General features: G+C 49.9%; 1 protein-coding gene across 2 annotated transcripts in view; it reads right to left on the bottom strand.

Annotated features, from left to right (window-relative positions):
• HACL1 (2-hydroxyacyl-CoA lyase 1) overlaps window positions 1-16,982 on the bottom strand; it is an 87,613-nt gene that overhangs the window by 41,163 nt on the left and 29,468 nt on the right. For both annotated transcript variants that reach the window (XM_075315310.1, XM_075315311.1), the window contains exons 9-10: window positions 16,140-16,275; window positions 15,143-15,248 (exon numbers count right to left, since the gene is read on the bottom strand). In XM_075315310.1, coding sequence (XP_075171425.1) covers window positions 15,143-15,248; window positions 16,140-16,275 — 242 coding nt within the window. The remainder of the gene's footprint in view (window positions 1-15,142; window positions 15,249-16,139; window positions 16,276-16,982) is intronic.

Genomic DNA, 16,982 nt, shown 5'->3' with positions numbered 1-16,982 from the left:
GAGGGCAAATCGCATGAACATGTGAACAAGGAAGGAGAAAAGGCGATCATAGAAGCCCAGACACACAATAAGATATAATTAAATTTTTTATTTTTTATTATTAGTATAAACAATCTTTAGTGCAGGTAGTGGTAGGGACCAACATAATATGCATGATATTCATATATGCTCTAGACAAGGTAATGTCACAAATATATTACATTTCATAAAAATCCTATATATCTGTAATTAGTAATCTAATTACAGATATATAGGATTTTTATGAAATGTAATATATTTGTGACATTACCTTGTCTAGAGCATATATGAATATCATGCATATTATGTTGGTCCCTACCACTACCTGCACTAAAGATTGCTTATACTAATAATAAAAAATAAAAAATTTAATTATATCGTATTGTGTGTCTGGGCTTCTATGATCGCCTTTTCTCCTTCCTTGTTCACAGGTGACCCACGGTGCCTGGAGTCCTGGTTCCATACTCCAGTCACTCACACCTTTTACAGCACTCTGGTGGTTCTTTAAGTCAGTTTCTGTACTTTCCACTTTCTACTACTACTCCTCTCCTTCCTCACTCTACTCTCTACTTCTCACAGACTGCAAACCGCTTCCTCCCGCCAACTCGCCCCTCCCCTTGCTGGGTCTCGCCCTACAGATTGGGTGGCGACTATCAGGTCAGTGCCCATCCCTTTTACCTGTTTCTAGGCAGTCTCCCAGTTTGGTGTTGGGGTTGTGTGTGGCCTGAAGGTGCTGGTGTGTTGACTCGCAAGGATATTCCGGGGTTTGGGTTTCCACTGTTACATTTGTGGCACCTGGTACCTCAGGGGTGCTACACTTGCCATATAAGGGCTTGTTTTTTGAGGAACAAGCTGTCCTTAATTAAACCATGAGTTTTATCATATAGTCTACTGGAAAACAGTAAAACAAAAAAAAAAATTCCAAATGCGGAAAAAGATTGCAAAAAAAAAACAAAAAAAGGGAATTTTGTTTACTTACCGTAAATTCCTTTTCTTCTAGCTCCTATTGGGAGACACAGACAATTGGGTGTATAGCTTCTGCCTCCGGAGGCCACACAAAGTATTACACTTTTAAAAAAGAGTGTAACCCCTCCCCTCTGCCTATACACCCTCCCGTGGAACCCGGGCTCCTCAGTTTTGGTGCAAAAGCAGGAAGGAGAAAACTTATAAATTGGTCTAGGGTAAATTCAATCCGAAGGATGTTCGGAGAACTGAAGACCATGAACCATAAGAACAAATCAACATCAACATGTGTACACAAAAGAACAACCAGCCCGAAGGGCACAGGGGTGGGTGCTGGGTCTCCCAATAGGAGCTAGAAAAAAAGGAATTTACGGTAAGTAAACAAAATTCCCTTTTTCTTTGTCGCTCCATTGGGAGACCCAGACAATTGGGACGTCCAAGAGCAGTCCCTGGGTGGGTAAAAGAATACCTCAATAAAAGGAGCCGAAAACGGCCCCCTCTTACAGGTGGGCAACCGCCGCCTGGAGGACTCGCCTACCTAGACTGGCGTCTGCCGAAGCATAGGCATGCACTTGATAAGGCTTCGTGAAAGTGTGCAGACTAGACCACGTAGCTGCCTGACACACCTGCTGAGCCGTCGCCCGGTGCCGCAAAGCCCAGGACTCACCTACGGCTCTGGTAGAATGGGCTTTCAACCCTGAAGGAAATGGAAGCCCAGAAGAACGGTAGGCCTCGAGAATCGGTTCCTTGATCCACCGAGCCAAGGTTGACTTGGAAGCCTGAGAGCCCTTACGCTGGCCAGCGACAAGGACAAAGAGCGCGTCTGAACGGCGCAGGGGCGCCGTGCGAGACACGTAGAACCGGAGTGCTCTCACTAGATCCAACGAGTGCAAATCGTTTTCACACTGGTGAATCGGATTAGGGCAAAAAGGAAGGCAAGGAGATATCCTGATTTAGATGAAAAGGGGATACCACCTTAGGGAGAAATTCCGGGACAGGACGCAGAACCACCTTATCCTGGTGAAAAACCAGGAAGGGGGCTTTGCATGACAGCGCTGCAAGCTCAGACACTCTCCGAAGTGATGTGACCGCCACCAGGAAGGCCACCTTCTGAGAAAGACAAGAGAGAGAGACATCCCGCAGCGGCTCAAAAGGCGGCTTTTGAAGAGCCGTCAGAACCCTGTTAAGATCCCAAGGTTCCAACGGACGTTTGTAAGGTGGGACCATGTGGCAAACCCCCTGCAGGAACGTGCAGACCTGCGGAAGCCTGGCTAGACGCTTTTGAAAAAACACGGAGAGCGCCGACACTTGGCCCTTGAGAGAGCCGAGGGACAAACCCTTGTCCATTCCAGATTGTAGGAATGAAAGAAATGTGGGTAAAGCAAACGGCCATGGAGGAAAACCGTTATCAGAGCACCAGGATAAGAAGATTTGCCAAGACCTGTATTAGATTTTGGCGGACGTAGGCTTCCTGGCTTGTCTCATGGTGGCAATGACATCCTGAGATAACCCTGAAGATGCTAGGAGCCAGGACTCAATGGCCACACAGTCAGGTTAAGGGTCACAGAATTCAGATGGAAAAACGGCCCTTGTGACAGCAAGTCTGGGCGGTCTGGAAGCGCCCACGGTTGACCCACCGTGCGATGCCACAGATCCGGATACCACGACCGCCTCGGCCAGTCTGGAGCGACGAGAATGGCGCGACGGCAGTCGGACTGGATCTTGCGTATTACTCTGGGCAGCATCGCCAGAGGGGGAAACACATATGGCAGTCAAAACTGCGACCAATCCTGGACCAGAGCGTCCGCTGCCAGAGCTCTGTGATCCTGAGACTGTGCCATGAAGGCCGGGACCTTGTTGTTGTGTCGTGACGCCATGAGATCGACGTCCGGCGTTCCCCAGCGGCGACAGATCTCTCGAAACACGTCTGGGTGAAGAGACCATTCCCCCGCGTCCATGCCCTGACGACTGAGAAAATCTGCTTCCCAGTTTTCCACGCCCAGGATGTGAACTGCGGAGATGGTGGAGCCTGTGACTTCCACCCACTGCAGAATCCGCCCGACTTCCTGGAAGGCTTGACGACTGCGAGTGCCGCCTTGGTGGTTGATGTAGGCGACGGCAGTGGCGTTGTCCGACTGGATTCGGATCTGCCTGCCCTCCAGCCACCGATGGAAAGCCAATAGGGCTAGATATACTGCCCTTATCTCCAGAATATTGATCTGAAGGGACGATTCTATTGGAGTCCAGGTTCCTTGAGCCGTGTGGTGGAGAAAAACCGCTCCCCAACCTGACAGGCTCGCGTCCGTGGTGACCACGGCCTAGGTTGGGGGGAGGAAGGATTTTCCCCGAGACAGAGATGTGGGTAGGAGCCACCACTGAAGTGATGTTTTGGTTGCAAGTGAAAGAGAGATGTTCTTGTCGAGGGAAGCCGAACTCTTGTCCCATTTGCGAAGAATGTCCCATTGGAGTGGCCGTAGATGGAATTGCGCGAACGGCACTGCCTCCATAGCTGCAACCATCTTCCCCAGGAAGTGCATGAGGCGCCTTAAGGGGTGTGACTGACTCCGAAGAAGTGACTGCACCCCCGCCTGCAGAGAAAGCTGTTTGTCCCGCGGTAGCTTGACTAACGCTGGAAGGGTATGAAACTCCATCCCGAGGTAAGTCAGTGATTGGGTCGGCGTCAACTTGGATTTCGGGAAATTGATGATCCACCCGAACTGCTGGAGAGTTGCCAGAGTGACGGTAAGACTTCGTTGACACGCCACCCGAGAAGGGGCCCTGACTAGGAGATCGTCCAAGTATGGGATCACCGAGTGGCCCTGAGAGTGCAGGACCGCCACGACGGATGCCATGACTTTGGTGAAGACCCGTGGGGCTGTCGCCAGGCCGAAGGGCAACGCGACGAACTGGAGGTGTTCGTCCCCGATGGCGAAACGCAGGAAACGATGTTCGGGTGCGATCGGCACATGGAGATAAGCATCCTTGATGTCGATCGATGCTAGGAAGTCTCCTTGTGACATCGAGGCGATGACCGAGCGGAGAGATTCCATCCGAAACCGTCTGGTTCTCACATGTCTGTTGAGCAGCTTGAGGTCCAGAACGGGACGGAATGACCCGTCCTTTTTTGGCACAACGAACAAGTTGGAGTAAAATCCACGACCACGTTCCTGAAGGGGAACGGGAATCACAACTCCTTCCATCTTTAGAGCGTCCACCGCCTGAAAAAGTGCGTCGGCCTGTGTGGGGGGTGGGGAGGTTCTGAAAAAACGAGCCGTAGGTCGAGAGCTGAACTCTATCCTGTAACCATGAGACAGAATGTCTCTCACCCATCGGTCTTGAACGTGTGGCCACCAGGCGTCGCCAAAGCGGGAGAGCCTGCCACCGACCGAGGATGTGGCTAGATGAGGCCGAGAGTCATGAGGAGGCCGTCTTGGAAGCAGTGCCTCCTGCGGCCTTTTGGGGGCGTGACTTGGACCGCCACGCATAGGAGTTCCTCTGGCCTTTCTCCGGCTGGTTGGACGAAGAGGATTGGGGCTTGGCGGAGGGACGAAAGGACCGAAACCTCGATTAGATTTTTCTCTGCTGAGGTCTCTTAGGTTTGGACTGGGGTAAGGAGGAGTCCTTTCCCGAGGATTCCTTAATAATCTCATCCAACCGTTCGCCAAACAAACGTTCGCCAGAAAAAGGCAACCAGTTAAGAACATTTTGGAAGCAGAGTCTGCTTTCCATTCGCGCAGCCACATGGCCCTGCGGACTGCCACGGAGTTAGCGGATGCCACAGCCGTACGGCTAGCAGAGTCCAGGACGGCGTTCATGGCGTAGGACGAAAATGCTGATGCCTGAGAGGTCAAGGAAGACACATGCGGAGCAGAATTCCGCGTGACAGCATTAATCTCAGTCAGACATGCCGAGATTGCTTAGAGAGCCAACACAGCCGCAAAGGCCAGGGCAAAAGACACGCCCGTGGCCTCATAAATAGACTTCACCAAGAGCTCTGTCTGTCAGTGGCATCCTTCAGGGATGAGCCATCGGCAACAGACACAACGGACCTAGCAGCCAATCTAGAGACTGGCGGATCCACCTTGGGTGAGTGTGCCCAGCCCTTAACGACTTCAGGTGGAAAAGGATAACGCGTGCCAGAGTGCCTTTTAGCAAAACGCTTGTCCGGGACCGCTCTGGGCTTCTGGACAGCGTCCCTGAAGTTAGAGTGATCAAAAAACGTATTGCGCGTACGTTTGGGGAATCGAAATTGGTGTTTCTCCTGCTGAGAAGCCGACTCCTCTGCAGGAGGAGGTGGTGGTGAGAGATCCAACACCTGGTTGATGGACGAGATAAGATCATTTACTAAGGCGTCCCCCTCAGGGGTATCAAGGTTAAGGGCGAAGTCAGGGTCAGAGCCCTGAGCTCCCACGTCCGCCTCGTCATCCTGAGAGTCCTCAAGCTGAGATCCAGAGCAGCGTGAGGAGGCCGGGGAAGAGTCCCAGCGAGGCCGCTTAGCCTGTCTGGGACTGCGATCCGGGCAGGAGTCCTCCGCCTGGGACCTAGGGGCTATCCTGGGAGCGTGCTGCGGCGCGGACCGAGAAGGCCCTGGAGGAGACAAACTAACAGGGGCCGGGGCTTGTGAAGAGCCCGGTCTGGACTGCAATGCCTCAAGGAGCTTAGATGACCATTTGTCCATAGACTGTGCAATGGATTGAGAAAGTGACAGAGAGTTTCTCACCGAAAGAGGCCAAAGACGGTGACTCTGTCCCTGCAGCCTGCTCAGGGGGAGGAAGGGGATCTACATGAGCCGAGGGGCCCACAAGTGCCCTAGGCTCCGGCTGAGCAAGCGTGGCAGGAGTCGAGCATTGATCACAGTGAGGGTAGGTGGATCCCGCAGGCAACATAGCCCCACAAGAGGTACAGGCTGCGAAAAAAACCTGTGCCTTAGGGGCTTTGCTCCTTGTGGACGACAAGCTGTAAGCAATAAGTGTCCCTTAGGAGAGCGACCACTGAGGGTATATGGGAAAGGGTTATACAGCCGTTCCGAATATATTATATATCGGAACAGAACGGAATATATATATATATATATATTATATATATATATATATATATATATCTCTTCCATCCGTCATACTATGTATGAGAAATCTTTTTTTTTTTCTATGAGTGGGTGTGTGCCTCCTTCCACACAAAGCATAAAACTGAGGAGCCCGTGTTCCACGGGAGGGTGTATAAGCAGAGGGGGGGGGGGTACACTTTTTTAAAAGTGTAATACTTTGTGTGGCCTCCGGAGGCAGAAGCTTTACACCCAATTGTCTGGGTCTCCCAATGGAGCGACAAAGAAAGTGCGATTGTACGATTGCAGTTTATAAAATCTCTCAAAAACATTCACTATATGGTAAAATTGATGCCTCATGTCTGTGCGAGTTTGTAGACCCCAAACAAGTATAGGTTTACTTTTATCTAAGGGGTTAAAAAAAATCAGAAGTTTAAGTTTTTCCACAAAAAGTGGCGCATGTTTTGCGCCATATTCCGCAACCCATAGCGTTCTCATTTTTTGGGATCTATGGCTCAGTGACAACTTATTTTTTGCATCTTGAGCTGACATTTTTAATGGTACCATATTTGCGCAGATGCTACGTTTTGATCACCTGTTATTGCATTTTGTGCAAAATTTGTGGCGACCAAAAAACCTAATTTTGGCGTTTGGCATTTGTTTGCCGCTTTGACATGTATCGATCAGATTAATTGATTTCATATTTTGATAGATCTGGTGTTTCTAAACACGGTGATACCAAATGTGTATTTTTTTTTTAATTTTTTTAACCCTTTAATTTTCAATGGAGCGAAAGGGGGGGTGATTTGAACTTTTAGGGGTTTTTTTTAATTTTATCAAAACTTTTTTTTCCCTTTTACTAGTCTTTTCTCTTGATCAGAGCAACACCGCTCAGATTGGGAGAAATGATCATCTCTTGTAACCTGCAGTACTCGGCTGCTGGTTACAGGACCCGAGTCATGTGTAGAGCTGAGTGAACCTGAACTGTAAAAGCCCGGATGCGCATGACTGCAGACTAAGAAAACCAGCCCCCAGCTGGCTTTATCTTGGCTGGGGATGAAAATTGGGGAAGACCGCACGTCGGATATTTTTAAATTATCTAAATAATTTAAAAAGAAAAAAAAAAAAGCCACATCCGGTTTCTCTTAGGCCGGAATCACACTTGCGAGGGACTCGCGTCGCATCACCCGGCACAGCCACACACTCTGACAGGAGTGGGTCGGCAGCATGTGTTTCTATGTACCTACATGCTCCTGTCAGGAGAGTGTGCAACTGTAGGGTGATGTGAGTCCTTCGCACGTGTTACTCTGGGCTCTGGATACACCGGCAGAAAGCCCGTCAGCTGGGGGCTGCAGCAGTGGGCTTTATCTGTGCAGGCATCGGAATGCGGAAACCCTGCACCGATTTTTTCATTCATTTATTTATTGTTATACCACCATACTGACCCGCAAACACTTGCAGTGCTTTCCCCGCCCACCGGCCGTTCTGGCGTCTGATTGGTTGCAGTCAGCTGACACAATGACACTAATGCCGGCGTCACACTGTACGATATATCGGGCGATATATCGCCGGGGTCACGTTGTTAGTGCCGCACATCCGGCATCGTCAGAGATATCGTACCGTGTGACACCTCCGAACGACTGAACGAGCAAAAATACTCACCTTATCATTGCTCGTTGACACGTCGTTCATTTTCAAAATGTCGGTCCTCCTTCTGTGCTCCGGTTGTTCATCGTTCCCGTGGCAGCACACGTCGCTCCGTGTGACACCTCGGGAATGACGAACACAGCTTACCTGCAACCCGCCGGCAATGCGGAAGGAAGGAGGTGGGCGGGATGTTACGTCCCGCTCATCTCCGCCCCTCAGTTTCTATTGTCCGGCTGCCGTGTGATGTCGCTGTGACGCCAAACGTCCCTCCCCCTTCAGGAAGAGGATGTTCGCCGCCCACAGCGACGTCGCCCGGGAGGCAAGTGCGTGTGTGACGTGGGTTAACGACTGTGCGCCACGGGCAACTAATTTCCCGTGACGCACAAACGACAGGGGCGGGTACGATCATCCCGTGTGACGCTGGCATAAGGGTGGAGGCGTGTCTAACTGCAACCAATTACACGCGCCGGTGGGCGGGCAAAGCAGTGAATATTCGTCGGCTCCGGAAGGGAAAGCATGACCCGGAAGGAGTATGCCGCCATGACACAGCCTCATTGTGTCTGCCACGCACGCTCCTACCCCCTATCCCTTCCACCAATGTTTTTAATCTCCGGATTCTGGTCCTCAGACTTATACGGGGACTGGATTCCGGAGCGGATCAGTTTGTGTTGTTTTTTTTTAAATTTAGCAGTTTTTTGCACGTCCAATCAGCTCTAGTCATGTGAGCTACAGAAGTCATCACATTACTCTGTGCTACCATGACAATCATCGGATCCACGTGATCACGTCATGTGACTTCCGGTGGTGGGCGGTGAATACAGATCTACCACGATCGCCATTAAAATGGCGCTGTCACATTTTGACAGCGCCATTTAAGGGGTTAACAGGTATGAGTGGAAAACTATTCCACTCGTGCCTGCAAGGCAAACATCAGCTGTACAAACCAGCTGACATGTGTGCGGGTTCCCCAGGCAGACCGCAGCAGCCGGTGGGGATGAACACCATGACCGTTAGGACGTAACGTTACTGCCCACGGTCGTTAAGGGATATATAGGCATTTAGAAGAAAGGAAAAAAAAAAAAAAGTTTAACCCCTTCACGACTGGCTGATTTTGCGCTTTCCTTTTTGGGGGGGGGGGGTTTTGCCTTCTTCCGAGAGTCATAACTTTTATATTTTTCAGTCAATCTGGTCATATGAGTGCTTGTTTTTTGCGGAATAAGATGTACTTTTAAAATAAACCATGCGTTTTACCATATAGTGTACTGGAAAATGGCCAAAAAAATTCCAAATGCGGAAAAATTGCAAAAAAGTGCGATTGCGCTATTGTTTTTGAGATATTTTATTCACTGTGTTCACTATATGGTAATACTGACATGTTGGTGTGATGCCTGAGGTCGGTGCGAGTTCATCGACATCAAACATGTATAGGTTTACTTTTATCTAAGGGGTTAAAAAAAATCAGACGTTTGTCCAAAAAAAAAAGTGATGTACGTTTTGCACCATTTTCCGTGACCCGTAGCATTCTCATTTTTCGGGACCTATGGCTCAGTGACTGCTTATTTTTTTGCATCTCAGGCTGACATTTGTAATTATACCATTTTTGCTCCGATGCTACGTTTTGATCGCCTGTTATTTTATTTTGCGCAAAATCTGTGACATTAAAAAAAACACGTAATTTTGGCATTTGGAATTCTGTCCGATCGCTCATTTATTTCTCTTGATCAGAGCAGCACCGCTCAGACCAGGAAAAATGATCATCAGCACTCGGCTGTTTCTTACAGGACCTGAGTCATGTGAGTTACAGGAGTGATCATATGAACCTGTTCTACCATGACATGACAACCATTAGATCCACGTGATCACGTCATGTGAGTTCAGGTGGCGGGCGGGGAGTACAGATCTACCGCAATCACTATTAAAATGGCGCTGTCACATTTTCACAGCGCCATTTAAGAGGTTAAAAAAGGTACAAGTGGATAATGATTCCACTCGTGCCTGCAAGGCACACATGTCAGCTGTAGAAATCAGCTGACATGTGCGTGGATTCCCCCCGGCCGCCAGCAGCAGCCGGTGGGGATTAACACAATGACCGCTAGGACGCAACTTTACTGCCTGCGGTCGTTAAGGGGGATATATAGGCATTTAGAAAAAAAAAATGTTTTATATTTTAGCACATTTCTAGGAGAACCAATTGAATGTACAACATAATATAAAAAAGAGAATTTTGTTTACTCACCGTAAATTCTTTTTCTTATAATTCCGACATGGGAGACCCAGACCATGGGTGTATAGCTTCTGCCTCCGGAGGAGACACAAAGTACTACACTAAAAGTGTAGCTCCTCCCTCCGAGCATATACACCCCCTGGATGACAAATCTAACCAGTTTAGTGCAAAAGCTGAAGGAGGACATCCACCCATAAGTAGAGATAGAGCAAAACCCGGAATAACAGGAACCTCTGTCTACAACAACAGCCGGTGAAAACACACGGAACAAGAACTGCCAACAGGCAACAGGGAGGGTGCTGGGTCTCCCATGTCGGAACTATAAGAAAAAGAATTTACGGTAAGTAAACAAAATTCTCTTTTTCTTCATCGTTCCTTATGGGAGACCCAGACCATGGGATGTCTCAAAGCAGTCCATGGGTGGGAAATAAACAGAAAACTGAGAAGTAGGCAAAACCTAACTTCACAAATGGGCGACAGCCGCCTGAAGGATGCGTCTGCCCAAGCTCGCATCTGCCGAAGCATGAGCATGCACTTGGTAGTGCTTCGAAAAGGTGTGCAGACTAGACCAAGTGGCAGCCTGACAGACCTGCTGAGCCGTAGCCTGGTGCCTGAAAGCCCAAGAGGCACCGACAGCTCTGGTCGAGTGCGCCTTAATCCCCGGCGGGGGAGGCACCTGAGAACATTGGTAGGCATCGGATATGGCCGACCTAATCCAACGAGCCAGAGTCGGTTTAGAAGCCGAGAGACCCGTGCGCTGACCTGTGGTTAGCACAAACAGAGAGGTGCACCGCCTGAGAGCGGCGGTGCGTGACACATAGATCCGGAGCGCCCGCACCAGATCTAAAGTATGCAACGCTTTCTCAAAGCGATGCACAGGGTCCGGACAAATGAAAGGCAATGAAATGTCCTGGTTAAGGTGGAAAGAAGACACCACCTTAGGGAGAAAGTCCGGAGTCGGACGGAGAACCACCTTGTCTTGGTGAAAAACCAAAAAGGGTGACTCCGAAGAGAGCGCAGCCAAATCAGAGACTCTCCTGAGAGAAGTTATGGCCACCAGAAAGACCACTTTCTGTGAAAGTCGAAACAAAGAAACCTCCCTAAGAGGCTCAAAGGGGGGTTTTTGTAAGGCCGTGAGGACCAGATTAAGGTCCCAGGGATCCAAAGGCCGCCGGTAAGGAGGAATGATGTGAGATGCGCCCTGCATGAAGGTGCGCACCTGGGCCAGTCGGGCGATACGCCGCTGGAACAACACTGACAGAGCCGAGACCTGTCCCTTGAGGGAATTGAGGGATAGTCCTAGCTGCAGACCGGACTGCAGAAAGGACAGGATGGTCGGCAAGGAAAAAGGCCAAGGAGCATGGCCGGAAGAACGACACCAGGACAGGAAAATTCTCCAAATCCTGTGGTAAATCCTGGCCGAGGAAGACTTCCGAGCCTGAGTCATAGTGGAGATGACCTCGGGAGGAATGCCAGAAGCCGTCAGGATCCAGGACTCAAGAGCCACGCCGTCAATCTGAGAGCCGCAGAATTCTGGCGGAAAAACGGACCCTGAGAGAGAAGGTCTGGGCGGTCCGGGAGATGCCACGGCACCTCTACGGACAGACGGAGCAGGTCTGGGTACCAAGCTCGCCTGGGCCAGTCTGGAGCAATGAGTATGACCCGACGGCCCTCCATTCTGATCTTGCGCAGGACTCTGGGCAAGAGAGCTAGAGGGGGAAACACGTAGGCCAGACGGAACTGGGACCAATCCTGAACCAGCGCGTCCGCTGCCAAGGCCTGAAGATCGTGGGAGCGAGCCACGTAAACCGGGACCTTGTTGTTGTGCCGGGATGCCATTAGATCCACTTCCGGAGTGCCCCACTTGCGGCAGATTGACCGGAACACTGCCGGATGCAGGGCCCACTCGCCGCTGTCCACGGTTTGACGGCTGAGATAATCTGCCTCCCAGTTTTCTACGCCTGGGATGTGGACTGCGGATATGGTGGACTTGGAGTCCTCCGTCCACTGAAGGATGCGTTGAACCTCCAACATCGCCAGGCGGCTGCGAGTCCCGCCCTGGTGATTGATGTAGGCAACTGCTGTCGCGTTGTCCGACTGGACTCGAATGTGCTTGCCCGCCAACAGGTGGTGAAAGGCCACGAGAGCTAGGAGCACAGCTCTGATTTCCAGCACATTGATCGAGAGGGCTGATTCGGACGGAGTCCAAGTGCCCTGTGCTCGGTGGTGGAGAAATACTGCTCCCCAGCCGGAGAGACTGGCGTCCGTGGTGAGGATCACCCAGGACGGAGCCAGGAAGGAGCGTCCCTGAGACAGAGAGAGGGGCCGAAGCCACCACTGAAGAGAGCTCCTGGTCTGTGGCGACAGAGCCACTAGCCTGTGCAAGGAAGAGGTCCGCTTGTTCCAAAGGCGGAGAATGTCCAGCTGCAGAGGACGCAGATGGAACTGGGCAAAGGGAACCGCTTCCATTGACGCCACCATCTGACCCAGCACCTGCATGAGGTGCCTGATGGAATGACGGCGGGGCTTCAATAGAGAACGCACCGCCAGATGAAGGGACTGCTGTTTGACTAAGGGCAGCTTCACAAGTGCCGGCAGAGTCTCGAATTGCATCCCTAGGTACGTAAGTTTCTGGGTCGGGGTCAGAGTGGACTTGGGCAGATTGACAAGCCACCCGAATTGAACAAGCGTGGCGAGAGCGAGCGAGACACCCCGCTGACAGTCTGCACTGGATGAAGCCTTGACTAGAAGGTTGTCCAGGTAAGGAATTACTGCCAACCCCTGGAGGTGCAGAACCGCACGCGGCTTCGCGCGCCAGCTGGGTTTTCGATCCTTGGCTGAGTTAGTGGATGAGGCTGAGGGCTTAGAGGATGACCAGTTAGAGGAACGAAACCTCGACTGGTTCCTGCCCTGGACAGGTTTCCTGGTTTTAGTGTGTGGCAAGGAAGTACTCTTCCCGCCAGTAGCACCTTAATAATTTCATCCAGTTGTTCACCGAACAGCCGGGACCCTGCAAAGGGGAGCCCAGCAAGGTACTTCTTGGAAGAAGCGCCTGCTTTCCACTCTCGAAGCCACAAGATCCTGCGGATCACGAGGGAATTAGCGGAAGCCACCGCCGTGCGGTGAGAGGCCTCCAGAATGGCAGACATGGCATAGGATGAAAAAGCCGAAGCCTGGGAAGTTAAGGCAACCATTTCGGGCATAGAGTCCCTGGCGAGGGAATGTATCTCCGCCAGAGAAGCAGAGACTGCCTTAAGAGCCCACACTGCTGCAAAAGACGGGGAGAACGAAGCCCCTGCCGCCTCATATACAGATTTGGCCAGAAGGTCAACCTGGCGGTCAGTGGGATCCTTAAGTGAGGTGCCATCAGCCACAGATACAACTGTCCGGGCTGAGATTCTAGACACCGGAGGATCTACCTTTGGTGAATGAGCCCACTTCTTGACCACTTCTGGTGGAAAGGGAAAACGGTCATCAGAACTACGCTTTGGGAAGCGTTTGTCAGGACAGGCCCTGGGCTTGGTCACAGTGGCCTGAAAACTGGAGTGGTTAAAAAACATACTCCTTGCTCTCTTAGGTGAGGTAAACTGGTGCTTTTCTACCAGAGAGGCTTGTTCCTCTGACACTGGTGGATTGAGGTCCAGTACGGAATTAATGGACGCAATCAAATCACTTACATCCGCATCACCCTCAGATAGATCAATAGGGTACATAGAGGTAGCGTCCGAGCCCACAGTAAAGGCATCCTCCTCGCCCTGCACTTCAGCTCGTGAATCAGAGCCGTGGGACGAGGAAGGAGAAGAGTCCCTGCGTCTCCGTTTAGGAGGACGGGGTCCGGGAACAGATAAAAAAATCCTCTGAGAGCTCTGCAAAGCGAGTCGGAGCAGCAGAAGCGCCCTGAGAAGGGGGCTGATGCATGGACAGCAGAGACCGGGACAGCTGTCCCATGGAGTCAGCAAAGGACTGGGAGATAGCTTTAGAAAACGATGTTACCCAAGCCGGGGGTTCAGCCACCGGGACTGGAGCAGCCGGAGGGACCCCTGAGGAGGCTCCAGGCTGAGGCACTACCATGTTAGAGCAGGCATCACAATGTGGATATGTGCTCGGTTCAAGCAGTATGAGCTGACATGCAGTGCAAATAGAGTAAAGCCTTGCAGCCTTGCTCCTAGTGAGAGACATGCTGCTGAGGTGGAGGCTCTGCAGTAAAGAATACACTCCTTCAGAATGACTCCCAGAGAGTGTATAATAAAGTCCACAACCAGAGGTTGTGGCTTACCAGACCGCTTTTGTGTGCCCTCCGGATTCCACAGCTTGGACCCCCAGACAGATGCAGTAGCTGCAGCAGCTAGCGCCGATCAGTGTGTAAACGCTGATAAAATGGCGCCGGAGTGAGGAGGGGGGCGGGGTTGAGTCCAAGAGCGGGAACCGGAGGGCCAAGGAGAAATACAGGGGAGGGGAACATCTCCTCAGAGAGAAGTGTCCTCCCCTCTGCTGAACGGCCGGTGGGCGGCGCCGCACTGTTCCCCTACATGACTGACATGCAGGGGCAGTGAAATCGAAACTAGCCCGCATCTGAAGCCGGGGCCTAGATTTTTCCATGCGGCCGACGAGCAGGCACCCTCGGCGCGGTTCTCAGGAAAAAAACAGAGAACCGGCCGGAAATCACAACAAAGTGAAATAACACAACTCCCCACAATAAATGTACAAGGGACCCCTGAATAACGTCTCAATACTTAGCTTATGAGACGCAGGGCCAGGTCCCTGAGAAGTGATTGCTCCGTCCGGCAGGATCCTGACAGGGCTGCGGATGGAGACCGGTCTCCTGCAAAGCAGAGAGAACCGTGATGGCTCCCACTTCAAGCCAGAGCCTCAGAGGATGGTGAAGGAGCGCGGCATGTGAAGGCTCCAGCCTTGTAAAATCAACCTTAACAGCACCGCCGACACAGTGGGGTGAGAAGGGACATGCCGGGAGTCCAGATTGGACCCGCTTTTCTTCCAAATCTTTGAAATCAAAAAATCAAAAATCAGAGAATGCATGTGTGTGTGTGACCTCCTGAACACAAAGCATTGAACTGGTTAGATTTGTCATCCAGGGGGTGTATATGCTCGGAGGGAGGAGCTACACTTTTAGTGTAGTACTTTGTGTGTCCTCCGGAGGCAGAAGCTATACACCCATGGTCTGGGTCTCCCATAAGGAACGATGAAGAAAGATAGATATTTTACATAATCAAAACAAGTTAATTCCTCACCTGAATAATCTTTACATCTGGTTGAAATCGAGGTGGAAGGCCAAAGTGCAAAATCCAGTTAAGTCTGGCACCCAACAGCAGAATGACGTCAGCATTCTGCAGCGCACTGGTGAAAGCAACAGTAAAAGAAAAAGAAGAGATATGATAACTGAAGTATTATGTAGATAAATGTAAGGTCATGCACTTGGGAAGAGGCAACAAAATGCACAATTATGGTTAGGTCCATATATATTTGAACAGTGACAAGTTTTGGTATTTCAGCTGTTTACCAAAACATATTCAAGATACAGTTATACAATCAATATGTGCTTAAAGCGTAGACTCTCTGCTTTAATTTGAGGGTATTCACATGCTAATTGGAGTAAGGGTTTATTAATTACAGATCTTTAATATGCAGCTGCCTCTTTTCAAAGGACCAAAAGTAAATCAGACAATTGTCTCATATAGTGAACACAGTGAATAAAACATCCCAAAAACTATTGTGCCACCACGCTTTTTTGCAGTTTTTCCACACTTGGAATTGTTTTGCTGTTTTCCAGTACACCATATGGTAAAACGTATGGTTTCATTTAAAAGTACAACTTGTCCCGCAAAAAACAAGCTCTCATATGGCAAGATTGACGGAAAAATAAAAAAAAAAAGTTATGGCTCTCGGAAGAAGGGGGGCAATAAACAAAAACGGAAAGTGCCCGGGGGCTGAAGGGGTGAAAACAAAAATAGTGGCATGCAGAGCTTAAATCGCAAAGAGTAAGTCACTGTCTAAATATTTCTGGACCTTACTGTATATTGACATTTTTCCCACATTGAGTAGAAATCCTTCCGACTATTCGGACTATTCTGTCATGCAAATTTTCAGCTAAAAATCAGGAGTGGGTTCTCTTTCGGTTTACAATCAGGAATACAAGTCTGGATTACCAGTTCATAAATATTAATGATTAGGAACTAATTTTATTGAATGCTGAAAAGAAAAAAAAAAATAAAGAAAAAAATAAAATACCTAGACCTTGCAGCAGCCACACAAAACGGATGATTGTCAGGTACAACCCCTTTGCCCATAGGAGTAGGCAAGAAAGGCAGCCCACATTCATCCACTAATCTTCGCACACTGCTCTCTGCACGTGAAAATGCAGCACCTAAAATAGAAAAGCTAAAAATCAGATAATCATGAAGTGATTTATACTTAGCGTTATATGTATTCCTTACATCTGAGTTATGAACATCTACTGTAAAGTTTTGCTGTGAAGGATTTTGCAATCTTGGAAGACCTTATACAGGGTCTGAACTTCCAGGGAAGCAACGAGCCACTAAAAAATGGTTTTATCCCTTACTAGTCAAATCAATGCTAATATTGAAAAGCAAAAAGAAGAACAAATGTATTTTTATTTTTTTACATTCTTAAATCTATCCCCTTAGCCATAGTTAGCTATTATATGCACAGTGCACAAATTTAAATACTGACCAAGTAGGTTGCCTTCTTCCATTCCAATCCTTATTTGCACCACTTTATATGCTATGTGAACCAGCTGGCCAAAATTGCAGTCCTGTTTGGACTGAGAGTAATGCCTGCTTTACACGAGACGACAGATTGTGCGATTTCACGATCGATCGTACCCACCCCCGTCGTTTGTACGTCACGGGCAAATTGCTGCCAGTGTCGCACAAAGTCGTGAAACCCACGTCACACGTACTTACCTGCTGAGTGACCTCGCTGTGGGCGGCGAACAGCCTCTTCCTAAAGGGGGAGGGACGTTCGGTGTCACAGCGACGTCAAACAGCCGCCGCCCAATAGAAGCAGAGGGGCGGAGATGAGCGGGATGTAAACATCCGCCCACCTCCTTCC

The sequence above is a fragment of the Anomaloglossus baeobatrachus genome, chromosome 6 (genome assembly GCF_048569485.1).
Source record: "Anomaloglossus baeobatrachus isolate aAnoBae1 chromosome 6, aAnoBae1.hap1, whole genome shotgun sequence".
Classification (NCBI taxonomy): domain Eukaryota; kingdom Metazoa; phylum Chordata; class Amphibia; order Anura; family Aromobatidae; genus Anomaloglossus; species Anomaloglossus baeobatrachus.
This window is presented reverse-complemented; position numbering and strand designations above follow the sequence as displayed.